Here is an 18,246-nt window from a genome sequence, read left to right as displayed (position 1 = left end):
ATTCGTCAGTGATACTAATGATCTAAAGTGTAGATATCTAGGACTCGTCAGTGATACTAATGACATAAAGTGTGGATACCCAGGACTCATCAGTGATACTTATGACCTAAAGTGTAGATATCTAAGACTCGTCAGTGATACTAATGACCTTAAGTGTAGATATCTAGGACTCGTCAGTGATACTAAGGACTTAAAGTGTTGATATCTAGGACTCGTCAGTGATAATAATGACCTAAAGTGTAGATATCTAGGACTCGTCAGTGATACTAATGACCTAAAGTGTAGATATCTAGGACTCGTCAGTGATACTAATGACGTAAAGTGTAGATATCTAGGACTCGTCAGTGATACTAATGATCTAAAGTGTAGATATCTAGGACTCGTCAGTGATACTAACGACCTAAAGTGTTGATACCTAGGACTCGTCAGTGATACTAATTACCTAGAGTGTTGATACCTAGGACTCGTCAGTGACACTAACGACCTAAAGTGTTGATACCTATGACTCGTCAGTGATACTAATGACCTAAAGTGTAGATATCTAGGACTCGTCAGTGATACTAACGACCTAAAGTTTTGATACCTAGGACTCGTCAGTGATACTAATGACCTAAAGTGTAGATACCTAGGACTCGTCAGTGATACTAACGACCTAAAGTTTTGATACCTAGGACTCGTCAGTGATACTAAGGACCTAAAGTGTAGATATCTAGGGATCGTTAGTGATACTAATGACATAAAGTGTAGATATCTAGGACTCGTCAGTGATACTTATCACCTAAAGTGTAGATACCTAGGACTCGTCAGTGATACTAATGACCTAAAGTGTAGATATCTAGGAATCGTCAGTGATACTAATGACCTAAAGTGTAGATACCTAGGACTCGTCAGTGACGTTAATGACCTAAAGTGTGGATACCTAGGACTTGTCAGTGATACTAATGACCTAAAGTGTAGATACCTAGCACTCGTCAGTGATACTAATGACATAAAGTGTATATATCTAGGAATCGTCAGTGATACTAATGACCTAAAGTGTAGATATCTAGGACTCGTCAGTGATACTAATGACAGAAAGTGTGGATACCTAGGACTTGTCAGTGATACTAATGACCTTTAAGTGTAGATACCTAGCACTCGTCAGTGATACTAATGATCTAAAGTGTAGATATCTAGGATTCGTCAGTGATACTAATGATCTAAAGTGTAGATATCTAGGACTCGTCAGTGATACTAATGACATAAAGTGTGGATACCCAGGACTCATCAGTGATACTTATGACCTAAAGTGTAGATATCTAAGACTCGTCAGTGATACTAATGACCTAAAGTGTAGATATCTAGGACTCGTCAGTGATACTAAGGACTTAAAGTGTTGATATCTAGGACTCGTCAGTGATAATAATGACCTAAAGTGTAGATATCTAGGACTCGTCAGTGATACTAATGACCTAAAGTGTAGATATCTAGGACTCGTCAGTGATACTAATGACGTAAAGTGTAGATATCTAGGACTCGTCAGTGATACTAATGATCTAAAGTGTAGATATCTAGGACTCGTCAGTGATACTAACGACCTAAAGTGTTGATACCTAGGACTCGTCAGTGATACTAATTACCTAGAGTGTTGATACCTAGGACTCGTCAGTGACACTAACGACCTAAAGTGTTGATACCTATGACTCGTCAGTGATACTAATGACCTAAAGTGTAGATATCTAGGACTCGTCAGTGATACTAACGACCTAAAGTTTTGATACCTAGGACTCGTCAGTGATACTAATGACCTAAAGTGTAGATACCTAGGACTCGTCAGTGATACTAACGACCTAAAGTTTTGATACCTAGGACTCGTCAGTGATACTAAGGACCTAAAGTGTAGATATCTAGGGATCGTTAGTGATACTAATGACATAAAGTGTAGATATCTAGGACTCGTCAGTGATACTTATCACCTAAAGTGTAGATACCTAGGACTCGTCAGTGATACTAATGACCTAAAGTGTAGATATCTAGGAATCGTCAGTGATACTAATGACCTAAAGTGTAGATACCTAGGACTCGTCAGTGACGTTAATGACCTAAAGTGTGGATACCTAGGACTCGTCAGTGATACTAATGACATAAAGTGTATATATCTAGGAATCGTCAGTGATACTTATCACCTAAAGTGTAGATACCTAGGACTCGTCAGTGATACTAATGACAGAAAGTGTGGATACCTAGGACTTGTCAGTGATACTAATGACCTTTAAGTGTAGATACCTAGCACTCGTCAGTGATACTAATGACCTAAAGTGAAGATATACAGGACTTGACAGTGATGCTTAGCACCTAAAGTGTTTATACCTATAAGGCGACATAGGAAACTCAAAATATCAAGATAAGTTGATAGAAATGTCAAAATCTGGATAGTGAGGTTTAACAGCCTAAATGTAATGAGCTGTTTAACACTAACAAAGTATGGCATTTAAGCAGATTTGCCATTTGGATTTCAGCCAGTAATGAGGACGATGGATACACTTTTCACATTGTATTCTGTAAAAGCGAAGGCAATGTGAGAACTACTGTATTGCTATTGTGTAGTCGTAGGAAGGCGTTGGCTTTGTTCAACAAAGTGTAGTGTTCGAGAGAGCAAGTTGGACACATTTTCGTATTAAGCTGAAGGTATAAGCTAACAGTGTCTGTCATTTTGTCACTTTTCAACTCTTTAAATCTCGTTTATTACTAAAACATTAATGTTCTGTCTGGCTTGATGAACATTATCTTTTTCATAAAGAAAATGCTACATCTAATCTTTTCACTTTTTTAAATGATTATAATGTCTCATGTATTGAAAATAGTGCATTCGCTCACAACTTTGGAGAATTTAATCAATCTATTTAATGGGCGAAGATGATTTGATAAAGCTTTTAGAATTTCTTAAGCAGTAAAGTGTCTACAAAATGAAAAACATAATTGTTTAAATGATTTTTGGCGTTTGAAATACAACGAAACATTGAACGAACTTTTTATAGCAATATGTTTTATGCTTTCAGCTATCTGGGATACTGAACTTAAAATGATACAAAAACAGCTTGGTGAGCACAATTACACGTGCTTGGATAATATAGTTAAAATAGATTGACTTGTGCATAGGTGTTTGTGGATTTTCTAAATGACTAAATATCAAAAATCAAATTATGAGAATATCCTTTGGAAGGCGTACGGGAATGTGGATTTAATTAATGAAGTGAATGATACATTACTGAAATAGATAAACTGTAATTCTTTGAGTATTGGAAAAATAGCAAATTGCTTTTATTTTTAAAATCAGATTTAACTTTTTCAGACTTAAGTTCGTTTGTTTGACTTCAGAGATCCATTTGTAAAGTGCTTCTATATTCTGTTTACCTATTGAGTCTTCAAGAGACTAATAGAATATTTCCCTACCTTGAGGGTGTGACAGAGAAATCTCAACCTGAGGGGGAGATTCTTGAATGTCCAACCCGAGGCTTACCGAGGGTTTGGACATTCAAGAATCTCCCCCGAAGGTTGAGATTTCTTTGTTACACCCTCAAGGTAGGGAATGATTATTTTTCTCCCACCTCTTTTCTTTATGTGTTTTCCCATCGGCGATCTCCGTCTGTTTGTAAACAAGTACACATGTCAAAAAAACCGCGGGAAATATGCACACATTTCCATTCATCCATTTCACGTGGGGTGACGTCACTCACTCATCACTGTCCGACTCGGAGTAAATCACACGAGGTCGCTTTGAAATCGACTTTGTGTTGTCATTATGGCTGTGGAAATGGATTTTAAATCTTCCCCCACTGATTGTGGATCCATAAAACACCGATCTTGTGACATCGGACGGAGTTGGGCACAAGGAAATGCTGTTGTGCGATCTTTTTACTTGTGACAGTTGAACAATTTTGTCGCGATCGGTGCAGGTAGGTGCACTTGTGCTCTCAGTTTCAGTTGTAGGCCTACAGTTGGGGGATTCATTTGTATTTGAAAGAATGGCAGACATTTTTTGTTTTTGGAAACTGTTCAGTTGTCTGTAGTTGTTTAGACACTGTGGATTTTTGTATTATTGTGTACACAATTTGTTTGTTGACGTAGCAGACGACGTAATGTATACAAAAAAAGTAGTTCCGGTAGTACTTCCGGTGAAGAAGTGAGCGCGTGCAATCTGTCACACCCTAGGGTATGACAGATTGCACGCGCTAAAAAAGACAGAAATCTTGTACACTCAAAACGGGAGACAAATCAGTGAAAGGTGGGAGAAATGTTTTTCTCTTACCCTGGACAGGGATATCCGCAGTTTTACAGGGGTGAGATTTTCTTATCTCAACCTAGGGGAAAGACAAGCTACACGTGCTCTTTTCACGTTCTCAACAATTGAATTTCGTCACGTCAACAATACCATGACGTCACGGCAACAGTACAATGACGTCACGTCGATAATTCAATCACGTCACGTCAACATTTCCTTGCATTGATGTGACGTCAATATTAGATACATAAGAGGGTAAACAGGGTAAGAGAAAAATAATCATTCACCCCCATTGAAGTGAGACAGGGGAATCTCAACCCTCGGGGCAAGATAATCAAGCTACCAGACACTCGGCAAGCGTTGTGTTTGGGAAAACTTAAGAATATTTCCCTCGGGTTGAGATTCCCCTGTCTCCCCCCAAGGGGGTGAAATATTCTATCATTCCTTGTTGAAGAGCCTTTCTTGCAATGGCTTTGCAAATACCTTCCTTAAACATGCTGCGAATGTAGCAAATTGCAACATCCTTACATGATATAGCTGTTAAGCTTCAAAGATAAAACTGTGTCTGTACCAGCTGTTCCTGAGATATCTGTATTACTGTAACTGCTTACACAGAATTAAATGTAGTATCGATATAAATCCTCTGAATATTGACAAATCGACGTATATTCTATCATTATGGTTTCTTGATATTCACGACATTTGTAGCCTTGTCGATTTCAAACGTATATAGCTTACAGTTTTCGTGACAGATGTGGACTACTGACGGAAGGTTAACACCGTATTATAGATTGGAGAGATACTTGTTGCTGAAGACCATAGGACAGCTTAATGGTCGACATTATTATCATATGATAGATTCGTCTATTTCTTTGTGGTTATGTTGTCATCAACCTAATTATTAGTTTTAGAATTTAATTTTAAACAGATTTGATCAAGATTTGTATGACTGGTGTCGTAAATGACAAAGACACGGCGGACTCTTAAACCTGCCTTCGCGCTCTTTTTCTGTTTAATAGTGAATTGGTTTAAACTCTGCACGTATAATTGACGTTCGATTGAAATGCAATATTTGAAAATATGAGAATTATTGCATTATGGGACTATCGCGCCTCTTTATCTATATATTGATATTTTGTTTCGATCTATTTTAAATTTCATCATCGCCCCTCCTTTTTGACTTTTATAACCACGTCCATTAGCAATACTGACGAGTCCCAGAAGGACAAACCAGATTATGATTGAGTTACACTAATATTAGGTTCTACTGTATCTTACTGTCAGTTCGTTTTAAAGGCGCTTATATATCATTTGTCTTTTATTTCAAAAGAACATTAATACATTTGGATATTATAAACCGTGTCACTGAATAAAAACCCAAATATGTGTATCATATGGCAATTTGTCGTGATTCAGAAAGTTATGTAAGTTAAAACTAAAATATACTTAAGGTTAGCATTATCTACTAAGAAACGATTGGTAGGAACATCAAATATGAAAAACAATAAAAGTGTGTCCAACTTGTCAACAAACCGATGTTTATACGAAATTCCGAACGCCGTCCTGAGAAAAGTGCCTAATTTGCTTACTCGGCCTACACCCACCCCCCCCCCCCCCCCCCCCCCCCCCCAAAAAAGGACATTTATCTTGGCACACCAAATCAAATGTAAAAGAAGGAAATAGAAACAATTGGTGGACAGTCCAGAATTAGACTTTGGGATGGTGCATGGAGATGGAGGATGTTATGAGCGATACGAATGCTAAAATCAGATGCAGACATTCCTTTCTGACAGGTTTCTAGAAGATATGAAACTCGTTATACAGTAACACGTCGTAGAGAAAGGGGGTTTGGTAGAGAGAAAAGGTGTTAGTCTTAGCTTGTACGTTATTATATCTAATCGTGAGACAATACGTTTACCCCCACCCCCCACGAGCCTGTGACTTACAGCGTATACACTGTGCGATACAATGAGACAACACTCGTTAGTCTAAATTCCGACCATTCACCGAAATGTCTAAATTCCAAATTCCCATGGAAACGTCTAGATTCTGACCTCTCAAGGAAACGTCTTTAGGACTCTCTGACAACGTCGGCAACAATCACAAATGGAGGTATGTTTACAACGAGAGAATTTCAACAGCAGTCAATACTGACGCATGGTATCATATTTAATATCTCAATCAGGTGAATATGTTATTTTGTTCTCCTCGATTTGCGTATAGTAGGGCTTAAACGTGCCAAACAAGTAACACTACACCTCGGAAACCGAAATCAGCAGTGTCTACCACCTGGTATCTGAGAGGAAACCGAGAGGATTCTACAATAGACATAAAAGATATAAGTTCCTTTCAAAACAAATTGATAGTAACGTTTATTTTACAGCCCTGACCACATCTTCTGTAATAGACTTTGTTGGCTACGATATCCGATAATGGGTCATTAGTATGCATTGAAAACTAGACTTGCCAAATTTTAAATACGCTATTAATTATAGAAAGTGCAAAAGTTTGGGATCACACGCAAACGAATACAAATTCGTTCTCTTATGATGTGCAACACATATGTTGTACTGCCTGTGAATCAGAAATGTTTCTCTGTTTTGATGAGAACATGCAAAAAGGCACTTTTAAGAAATACACTAAGAGCACTTCCGGAGTAATTAGTCGGTCCCAACCTCCTAAACACGATCACTAAATGTTTCAGAAGATCAACATGTGCGTCCTACTTGTTCGGCCGTTGTCAGCATAATGTGACTGGGTGGTGTGTTCTGCTTGATGTCTTAGGTACATTTGTACAAGTAGTATGGTTCAGTGAGGTAGCACTATAAAGTCGGCATCAGTGACATGATATCAAAGGGAGACAAACACGAACATACCACAGCCATCGAAAACATAAACCTACATACATGCACCATGCATCTCGCACAGGGGAAGCCGTCCGTAAATTGACAAAGCTGTTGATAGGACGTCACACAATACAAAATTTGATTTTACATATGTAAACTGAGAATAGTTCTTATTTGTTATACACCTGTTCTTATTGTCGATTCCCGTTTTAAAAGGTCTATACATTTGCACATTTCGTTCGTATGTTGCTGATTTTGAATTGCTTTTTTGTTGACATGTCTGTTCACTTTCCGGAGTGTTCGTTTAGTTACATTCATCACACACTTATGAATCATTGGTGTTAAACTAGTAACCATATTTTATATCAAGAATCATATACTTATTGTATCACACAGTCTGCATGTTTATGAGATAAAATATATGTCTCATTTGCTCTTATATATTCGAGATTCTAGAGACAGAGACAGTCTAGCGGTAGTCCTGCCATTTTAAAATTTAATTATGTTTTCAGTTTTTGTGTGCTAATCATTCCACTGTTGTTCTGTTCTTTCGTAATAAACGCATGAAGGCCATTCCATTTATACTACACGATTTCATAGCGAAACACTTATAAAGTATTATTCTAAGAGTAGTACATATATACCAGAATTTGATTGTACATCAAATGCATTTGCCGCCAAATTCTGCCATTTAGAGCACAGGGACCTGACACGAATTATTCGACTCTCACGTTCATACTATTTGTGTATCATAGCGTACATATTAATATGCTAGCGACCGTTAAACAACATAACAAGGAAGGCTTTAGGAAACACCTGTTGTTAATACACAATGTTTTCTGTAGTGTGTAGAAATGATCAAGCTAATTTACTACAAATTTGCTAATTTCTCATAAATAAACTAGAACATTTAAATGTTTTAATCAAATTTACAAAAATAATGGAATAAAGATTTATACTCATACTGAGCTAACTTTACCAAATTGTCTAACATCGTTATTGCTGTGCGTGTAAACCTTAAATTTCAGCGAAAGGATAACATCGATATAGAGGTGTATCTCGGGAGCTATAAACGTATCTGTTAGTTCCATCAGAATGTTCAAGGATACATTCAACTGGAAGGGATGGGAACGATAATATATGTTCATATTAAAGGGTACAATTAAGCAATTTCGTACATATACACGGAATGTACCTACAAAGCGAAAATATGTTTGGCGTGTTTTGTTTCTAGCTTGGGAAATCATGCAGTATTGACGAAGGTATACAAAATGTTGACATATAACGCTGACTGGCTAGAACAAACAGATATTTTATACTTATTGTCCCGACCGTGAAAGGCTAATTGTGTGCATTTCCTTGACAGCCAAATGTACTACATATTTTTCTGCCGATTAGTATCAGCTATTCGACAAGAGAAAAAATCGGGAACCAGACCTATTTCATCTGCTGATTAGACACAAGGTGAAAGAATTTTTGACATCATGTAAAAGAATATTCGTTCGTTCTTTCCATGAGATTGAAATTATGTGAGGAAATTAGGTACCTACAGTATTAGGCCTGTCGTACATAATGTTATGATATGGTACATGTGTACCTACAGTATTAGGCCTGCCGTACATAATGTTATGATATGGTACATGTGTACCTACAGTATTAGGCCTGTCGTATATAATGTTATGATATGGTACATGTGTACCTACAGTATTAGGCCTGTCGAACATAATGTTATGATAAGGTACATGTGTACCTACAGTATTCGGCTTACCGAACATGATGTTATGATAAGGTACATGTGTACCTACAGTATTCGGCCTGCCGAACATAATGTTATGATATGGTACATGTGTACCTACAGTATTAGGCTTGTCGAACATAATGTTATAATATGGTACATGTGTACCTACAGTATTAGGCTTGCCGAACATAATGTTATAATATGGTACATGTGTACCTACAGTATAAGGCCTGTCGTACATAATGTTATGATATGGTACATGTGTACCTACAGTATAAGGCCTGTCGTACATAATGTTATAATATGGTACATGTGTACCTACAGTATTAGGCTTGCCGAACATAATGTTATGATATGGTACATGTGTACCTACAGTATTCGGCCTGTCGAACATAATGTTATGATATGGTACATGTGTACCTACAGTATTCGGCCTGTCGTACATAATGTTATAATATGGTACATGTGTACCTACAGTATTCGGCCTGTCGAACATAATGTTATGATATGGTACATGTGTACCTACAGTATTCGGCCTGCCGAACATAATGTTATGATATGGTACATGTGTACCTACAGTATTAGGCTTGCCGAACATAATGTTATGATATGGTACATGTGTACCTACAGTATTAGGCTTGCCGAACATAATGTTATAATATGGTACATGTGTACCTACAGTATTAGGCTTGCCGAACATAATGTTATGATATGGTACATGTGTACCTACAGTATTCGGCCTGTCGAACATAATGTTATGATATGGTACATGTGTACCTACAGTATAAGGCCTGTCGTACATAATGTTATAATATGGTACATGTGTACCTACAGTATTCGGCCTGTCGAACATAATGTTATGATATGGTACATGTGTACCTACAGTATTCGGCCTGCCGAACATAATGTTATGATATGGTACATGTGTACCTACAGTATTAGGCTTGCCGAACATAATGTTATGATATGGTACATGTGTACCTACAGTATTAGGCCTGTCGTACATAATGTTATGATAAGGTACATGTGTACCTACAGTATTCGGTTTGCCGAACATAATGTTATGATATGGTACATGTGTACCTACAGTATTCGGCCTGCCGAACATAATGTTATGATATGGTACATATGTACCTACAGTATTAGGCTTGCCGAACATAATGTTATAATATGGTACATGTGTACCTACAGTATTCGGTTTGCCGAACATAATGTTATGATATGGTACATGTGCACCTACAGTATTCGGCTTGCCGAACATAATGTTATGATATGGTACATGTGTACCTACAGTATTCGGCTTGCCGAACATAATGTTATGATATGGTACATGTGTACCTACAGTATTCGGCTTACCGAACATAATGTTATGATATGGTACATGTGTACCTACAGTTTTCGGCTTACCGAACATAATGTTATGATATGGTACATATGTACCTACAGTATTCGGCCTGCAGTACATAATGCTATGATGTGGGACATGTGTACCTACAGTATTCGGCCTGCCGTACACAATGCTATGGTATGGTACATATAGTGCCGTGCCAAAAGTGAGTAGCCACTTTCAACGTCAAAAACGACGTTTTCGCCGTTACGTCGTATTTTAATAAAATGAAAGAAATATATTTTCAAGTAATATTGTTATATCATACATCATTTTAATCGTGATCATCGTGTCCATAATCCGGAACGCGGAATACGGTATTTGGTTTCATTTTTAAGCACCGTTGTCGGTGTAAACAATATGGCGCCACACGGTAGTGTAATGTCAGTGCCAGAAACAGACGATCACAGCAATGCACAAAAGGGGAATTTCTGGACGAAAAATTGCTGAAATATTGAACATATACCGTTCAACAATTCAGAAGTTTCTCCAACGTTTTCACGAGAGAGGAAGTTTAGGAAACAAGCCCCGAAGTGGCAGGAGCAAAATTACCACCGTCCGAAGTGACACTCGGCTTTCGCGGCTGATAAAACAGAACAGACGTTAAAGTTTTCCGGATTTATTGGCATCATTTAATGAGTTAAACCCCACTGAAGTATTTGAGAGAACTTTAAAGAGAAGACTCCGTGATTTGGATTATAAAAGATGCGCCGTTAGGAAGCGTACTACCATTTCAAAGGACGTGTAAAATGGTGTCGAGATCATCGGACATGGACAGTTGAACAAAATTGGAAAAATATCATTTTTACGGATGAAACAAAGATTGTCTTAGGTCAGGATAGAAAAGTATATGTCTGGAGTAAACGCGATGAGACATGGAAACCGGAATGCCTTGGTCAGTATAGTGCTCATTCGCCACGATCAAATATCTCGGTCATGTTTTGGGGTTGTATAACTTTTCAAGGAGTGGGGGTATTGACCCCAGTGGAGGGTAATATTAATTCTGAGAAATATATAAATGTTTTAGATACACATTTGTGGCCAGTTGTTGCGAAAATGTTTGGAAATTCCTATTGGATATCACAAGAGGACAACTGTCCCGTCCATGTGTCAAGACAGACCTGCCGGTGGAAAACGGAACATAATATTGAAACAATTCCGTGGCCAGCACAGTCCCCACAACATAATAGAAAATCTATGGAGATTACTAAAAATTAAACTAACAAACAGACTGAATGACATTAGGTCAAAGGCAGATCTGGTGAGGGTCGTTTCTGAAATTTGGAATCAGCTGGACCAGACAAGAATACAGGCAATAATGAATCAATTCCAAAGAGAATACGGGCAGTTATTAAAGCAAAGGGGTGTATTACCAAATATTAGCAAGTAAGTTACATTATTTGTGCTATTTTATTGAAAAAACGTCGAAAATACAAAGCCATCTACTTGACATTGCAAAATGACGTCGTGTAGAAGTGGCTACTCACTTATGGCACTGCACTGTATGTACTTACAGTATTCGGCCTGCCGTACACAATGCTATGATATGGTACATATGTACCTACAGTATTCGGCCTGCCGTACACAATGCTATGATATGGTACATATGTACAATGCTATGATATGGTACATATGTACCTTCAGTATTCGGTCACGTTTTGCTGGTTATATTTTGAGACAAAGGAATGTTCTGTGTATGTCAGAGAAATGAAGTCATATATTAGTGAACATTAACTACAATGATTAATCCGTCGTATACTTAATAGCAATACAAACCTGCAGTAATTTGAAACCAATAAAAACCTGCCTTAGACTTCTTCGCGCCACAAAGCACTTTTCTTGTCAAATAAACTAAAACCTGCTTTAAACTTCAAAGAAATAAAAACCTGCCATAGACTTCAAATCAATGAATACCTATCGTATACTTAAAACAAATGAAAACCTTCCTAGATTTCTTCACACCAAGCAAAACCTGTCGTAGACTTACCCTCAAATACAAAAACTACCATAAACCTCACATCATTGAAACCCCGTGGAAATCTATACACTGATGAAAACAGTCATAGTCCTCAAACCAATGACAACATGTCGTAGACTTCATACCGATAAAAATCGTATTTAAACATCACACCAATATAAAAACTGTTGTTGACTTTACACCTTTGGAATCTGTCATAAACGCCAAACAATGGAAACCTGTTGTGGACATCACACCAATAAAAATCTGTCATAAGCATTCGCCTGCAATGAAAACCTGTCGTCGACCCCACACCAATGAAAACCTGTCGTCGACCTCACACCAATGAAAACCTGTCGTCGACCCCACATCAATGAAAACCTGTCGTCGACCTCACACCAATGAAAAAGCGTCATAGACTTCAAAGCACTGAAAACATGGAGTAGAATTCACACAGATGAAAAAGGTCAAAGACTTCACACCAATGAAAAACTACCATAGACCTCACATCATTGAAAACCTGCGTTAGACTTCACACCAATGAATAAAAGGTCATAGACCTCACATCAATGAAAACCTGTTGTAGACTTCACATCGTTAAAACCTGTGGTAAACTACACACCAATGAAAAACTCCCATATACCCCACATCATTAAATACCTGTTATAGACTTCATAACAATTAAAACCCGTCGTAGAATATACACCAATGAAAACCCGTCGTAGACTATACACCAATGGAAACCCGTCGTAGACTATACACCAATGGAAACCCGTCGTAGACGTTACACCAATGGGAATCCGTCGTGGACTATACACAAATGGAAACCCGTCATGGACTTAACACCTATGGAAACTCGTCGTAGACTTTACACCAATGAAAACCTGTCCCGAGCGTTCGCCTCCAATGAAAATCCCTTGTAGACTTCACACCAAGTAAAACATATCCTAAGAAATCCATTCCAATGAAATCCTGTCATAGGAAATCTTCTCCTACGAAAGCATGTCGTCATATAATCGCTCGTCTCTAACGGAAGCTATCCTAACCATACCATTTATCTCCTTGTCGTCACTGAAAACATGTCGTAGACAATTGCCTCAAATGAAAATCTGTCGAAACAATCCGTTGTAATACACGCCCTAAGTATCTACACGTGAAAAGCATGTCAGGACTTAACAGCTAATCACACACAACGTCCCCTACATACAATTGAAAGCTACTAATAGAATCTTGGATATATTCGGTCATCATTATTGAAGTTCCGGACCATTATCCTTGTCTGGTACCGACGTCTATATTCGACAGATCTGTTTAGCTTGTATTATGCATTCCCATGTAGCCATTAAATTGACAGTCATAAAGGGATAGACATACCTTTGGCAGCTAGACAGTAGTTCAGATAAGCCTGTCTGCATTATATACATTATATACTGATTTATAAATGGTTAATATTAAGGAGAAATCCTTTCATGCTAAGCGTCATTATTTCTGCATACTGTCAAAATATTTCAAAGTCGCTAATGACGAAATTGACCTGAAGATACAGTCAACATCCCCTGTACCTAAGGTGAAATAAATCGCTGAAATATATCAATAGGTACAGTATATAAATATATATTAAAATAAACTATAATTGTGTTTAAAACTACACCCAACATACAATAGACATAGGAACATGTAATTTATAATCAGACTGAAAAAAAATGTTTTCTTCTTTTAGAGATATTTTCAAAAAACTTTGTAATATATTTACACATATCCTCTGAAAAAGTTAAATAAATCCCCACTAACAACTGCGATAGTGATCGGCCGCTGTATCATGAACTTGTGAAAAAGTTAATAACGTACGGTAAGACAATCTACTTAGTTATATCAACCGTTCATTAATTCTGTTGTAATATTGAAGACATGTAAGATGATATATAACGCGTTTCTGTTCAAATATTTTTTGCTATGATGTACACATAAATGTGATAAAAAGATGCACTTTGGCATACATTATTACTCTAATAAAAATCATCAGATGAGTGGGCTACATCACAAATTTATGAAGCTAATTCATGCACCATTTGTGTCTATTACGGCAGTGTAACCGTTTCGTCCACTTGTCGATATTCTCGTTTTTGCACCGACGGGGGATGCAACAAAAATAACATCACGTGACCTCGGAATAATGATATCAAAGTGAAGGATAATAGAATTGTTTTGTTTGGTTTAGTAATTTTTAACGTCCTAAGCTAAGCCTTATTGACGGTCAATCTTTTATGTGAAATTCATGTGTGTAGTGAATGTATTTATGGAGGCTGCGATATGCTCATGTTTCCTCTCCTTGTGATACCAAGGAACTGATGCCCATTATATAGTGGTACCTCACTGAAACATACTGCCGAAGACATTCAGCCGTACACTCTACCCGCCCAGATTCTATCAACGACAGGCAAACCAGTGGTCACACTCCGAAAAGTGCTGAGCGCAGAGCAGGAGTAGCAATTACCAAGTGTAAAGACTCTGGTATTTCTAGACCAGGGAAGAGAACCCAAACCGTCCTCGGAGGGGCGGACGTTCAACTTAAGGTCAAAGGTTAGGCAGTGAGAGGCACTCACAAGGAATAAGAAAGTTGCTAGACAAGAAAATAATAGATTTTTGTCAACAGTGAGACAGTGTTAAAATCGTTTAAAGAGGCGTTAAAATGCTGCAAAAACAAGACTGCAAACAAAGAGCATCTCTTTGACATACATATTATTGTATGCATGTCAATTGGCAGAAATATGTATTAATCACTTTCAGTTTTTGTTGTTCAAAGAAAAACAGCGTTTTATTTAAACGAAAGCCAAACCCCCTCAAAAATAGCTTATTTTTCATTTTCTACTTACACAAAGTTGAAGTTAAAAATAACGTTTCTTTTATCTCAGTTCTCTTCCACAGACTGTTGTAGGAATAAGTGTTTAGTTTTTGCGTTTTAAGCATTTAAGAATACGCTTGTTTTAAATGTGATATGTAATAAATGAACCTTCTGATGGCGAATATTTTTTTCTGCAAATAGAATCACCAATAATCGCGGACACTGCAATTAAGATGTACATAAGTACTAAGCCAATTAGCCAGTTTGTACGTTAGTACAATAAAGTGTATGATATCGCACCAATATCAATTTAATCGTTGTTAATGATTGTGAACTTGAACTAAGGATAGATTAATAACAGAGTTGATACACAGGTTCCAATGTGGTCAATTGTGACGTTTGACACTTAAACCTTGAACGTTGACTCCAACATAGCATCTTGTCGACATTGATCTTGTGATACTATGAAGCGGAATTAGTTTTGAAAATATATTTTGATACTTTACGAAATATATCGTTCATAAACTCAGCGATTCCGAAGCATTGAATCGCAGACAACGCCATGGTTATTCCCCCTCTATCCTAATTAGGGGTGTGTTTTATGTTTGACATAGTGAATACGCTGGCGGAGATAACTATCCCAGCATGAGGCAATCTTTCCTTTTTTCTCTCCCTCCCCTTGTTTATCCTCCCTCCCTTTCTAGACAAACGACATAATTCGATACTACGGCTACCTGGAACATTAAGATACCAGCTAATTGACAGGAAAGCTCTTGATCACATCACATCCATGAAGCACCTAATTTTATATGCGTTTCACATACTTTCATTAAATTATATTTGACGATTCTGTAAACTCCTATTTCATAAAAACAGCTATAAGTATCCGGATTATATTTGATGAAAACCATGGCCCTTTGATGCTATATAGAAATTATTTGCCCAACAGTGTTCTAGTCTGTACACTGTTACACGATATCATGCTTTTTAAGTAAAAGTAATGGTCATGGACCGTGTAACCTCAGACTTGTGATATAAAGCGACTATTGTGTCACAATTTGGTAATACTTGGTGTCAAGTATGTGGCAATCTAGTGACACTTGGGCCAAACGTGCGGAAATTCAGTGGTGCTGCCTTGCGTGTTACAGTGACATCAATTATAAAGCTGCTGTATATTTTGGGACACTTTTTCCAAATTCAAATTATGCCTCTTAGTCAATACAAAGTAAGTCGTTCTTATGAAAGGCATGTATGTTCATATCCTGACTCGCTCGGGGAAATATCACGCACTAACGACCAAATTGCGTGATGAAAACTAAATGTTTTAGGTTTTCTTTAAATGAACCTGACGTGCATTAAACGTATTTAAATGGTACAGTATAATATAAGTGTTTCAATATTTGTTTCATTTTAGTAAACTAAAAATCCTAGAAGTATGGCGCAGTTTTGCCTATTAATTAACATATACTCTATCTATTGATTAGCATATGCTCTATCCACTAATTAATTTCAATCGAAATGTGCTAACCACCAGAATGTCGTTTGAAACAAACTGTCATATAATAAAGAGTTTAACATTTCGCTACATAGAATAAAATGGTTGTAATTACAGTGTGATAAAAATGTCAAATGTTTGGAGTAGTCATCTCCTTCACAAAACTACAATATATGACATTAAATATACATATATATTTGTCTTTCTTGACCAAAACATTAAGAAGCTTACCTGCGGAACACTGAACAAGGCACTTAGGAGCCATGAAACCCCTACCATGAATCGGACTCTCTGAGGCGCTTTATTTCTGCTGATAGGGTCTAGAATAACACAACACCGATCCAAGCTTATCACAACTGTTATATACGTAGATAACAAAAATCCAAACACTTGGATGTACCGCAAAATTTTACACATGGCATTTCCCGCCAAAAACTGAATAGTGACCGTCCAAAAAGCTTCGGCGGCCATGCAAAAAAAGGCAACAATGAGATCAGCGATGGCCAGGTTGACGATTAGAGTGTTGATTGTCGAACGCCGTTTTCTCATACGATACATCTGAATCAAAGTAGCTGTGTTTCCAATGAAGGAAATGAGAAACAGAGCGGAAAGAACAATGGTTTCAACCATGTAAGCATCGTTGAACACTGGTGGCGATGTTGTCGTTGTCTGAATTCCTGCATTATTTGTGGAATCATCAGCTTCAGAATAATTAAAAAATGTAGAAGATGAGTTTTGTCCACTGTTTGATACATCGTGAAATTTTGACCCTGTTACATCCGGGGTTGTTATACTGTTCCAAGCATTATTCGCAAATCGAACCGATATTGCTGTAGTTTTTAAATGATCAGTATTCATTCTTTGACTTCTTTCAGCATCTTATATACTAAAGTTAAAAAGTAAAATGAATAAAGTAAATAGATAGATAAAAGCACACACCGTGAAACTAAAATGTGTGGTATCCTTGTTTTTTAACACCACTGATATCATATACTGTTAAAATGGTAATTGAAGTAAATCATTGAGAATTATCATCCTCTTTTCCAATCCTCAGATAGCATCAATTGGTTTGAGCCACACAGCAGTCGCAGAGTAGCAGTAGCTATACGTGTATTGGAACAGAACAGTCGACCGTACCGTTGAAGGTGGAGAGATTGGGCGGGCGAATCTGAGTCAGCATAAGCATACAGCTTACACTACTCACACTGAACACTGACCATGTTACGGTATTGACAGCCGATTGGTGCCTAGAGTACAGCAGGTTTTCTTATCACAAATGGAGTATACTTTTATGATTAGGTGAGGTTTTGTCGGGAAAATTTATAATTTAACCCCTAATTGATCCTTATGTGAACATTACATCGTTACATTGCCTATGGGGCGAGTAAGCGAACACCTGTGTATCCGCGTCAGGTAAAGAAACAGGGTTAGCGATAAGCTCCGTTTAACGTGACATATACTTCACGTGTTGCCCTATTGCGAGTGATTTCTGATTGGTCGATGGAGCGAAGATTTATACCATTGACTTTAAAACGTTACACAAAAATACATTGTAATCATTGACTCCTTTTACTTTCTAATAAGTGAGATTTGCTATGATATGTTGATAATTACTTTGAAGTAAAAAGACAGAATGCCCTTGTGCAAGCGTTAATCAGGTGTAAAACACTGATGTGATTGTCCGTGGAAAGTTTGATACTTGTGAAGCAGAGGTAAATGT

The 18,246-nt window shown here is 37.4% G+C and overlaps 1 protein-coding gene across 3 annotated transcripts in view; it reads right to left on the bottom strand.

Moving 5' to 3' along the window:
* The window catches only part of LOC117334855 (gonadotropin-releasing hormone receptor-like), a 119,359-nt gene extending 101,714 nt beyond the window's left edge, over window positions 1–17,645 (bottom strand). For 2 of the 3 annotated variants that reach the window (XM_033894681.1, XM_033894682.1), the window contains exon 1: window positions 16,758–17,644. In XM_033894681.1, the coding sequence (XP_033750572.1) occupies window positions 16,758–17,384 (627 nt within the window). In that variant the 5' untranslated portion in view covers window positions 17,385–17,644. Of the gene's footprint in view, window positions 1–16,757 lie in introns of all 3 variants that reach the window. The other variant, XM_033894680.1, reaches the window with a different exon arrangement.
* Window positions 17,646–18,246: the final 601 nt, after the last annotated feature.

This window comes from Pecten maximus, chromosome 9, assembly GCF_902652985.1.
Source record: "Pecten maximus chromosome 9, xPecMax1.1, whole genome shotgun sequence".
In the NCBI taxonomy this organism is placed as follows: Eukaryota; Metazoa; Mollusca; class Bivalvia; order Pectinida; family Pectinidae; genus Pecten; species Pecten maximus.
Note: the sequence above shows the minus strand (reverse complement) of the source record. Positions and strands in the feature narration are given on the sequence as shown.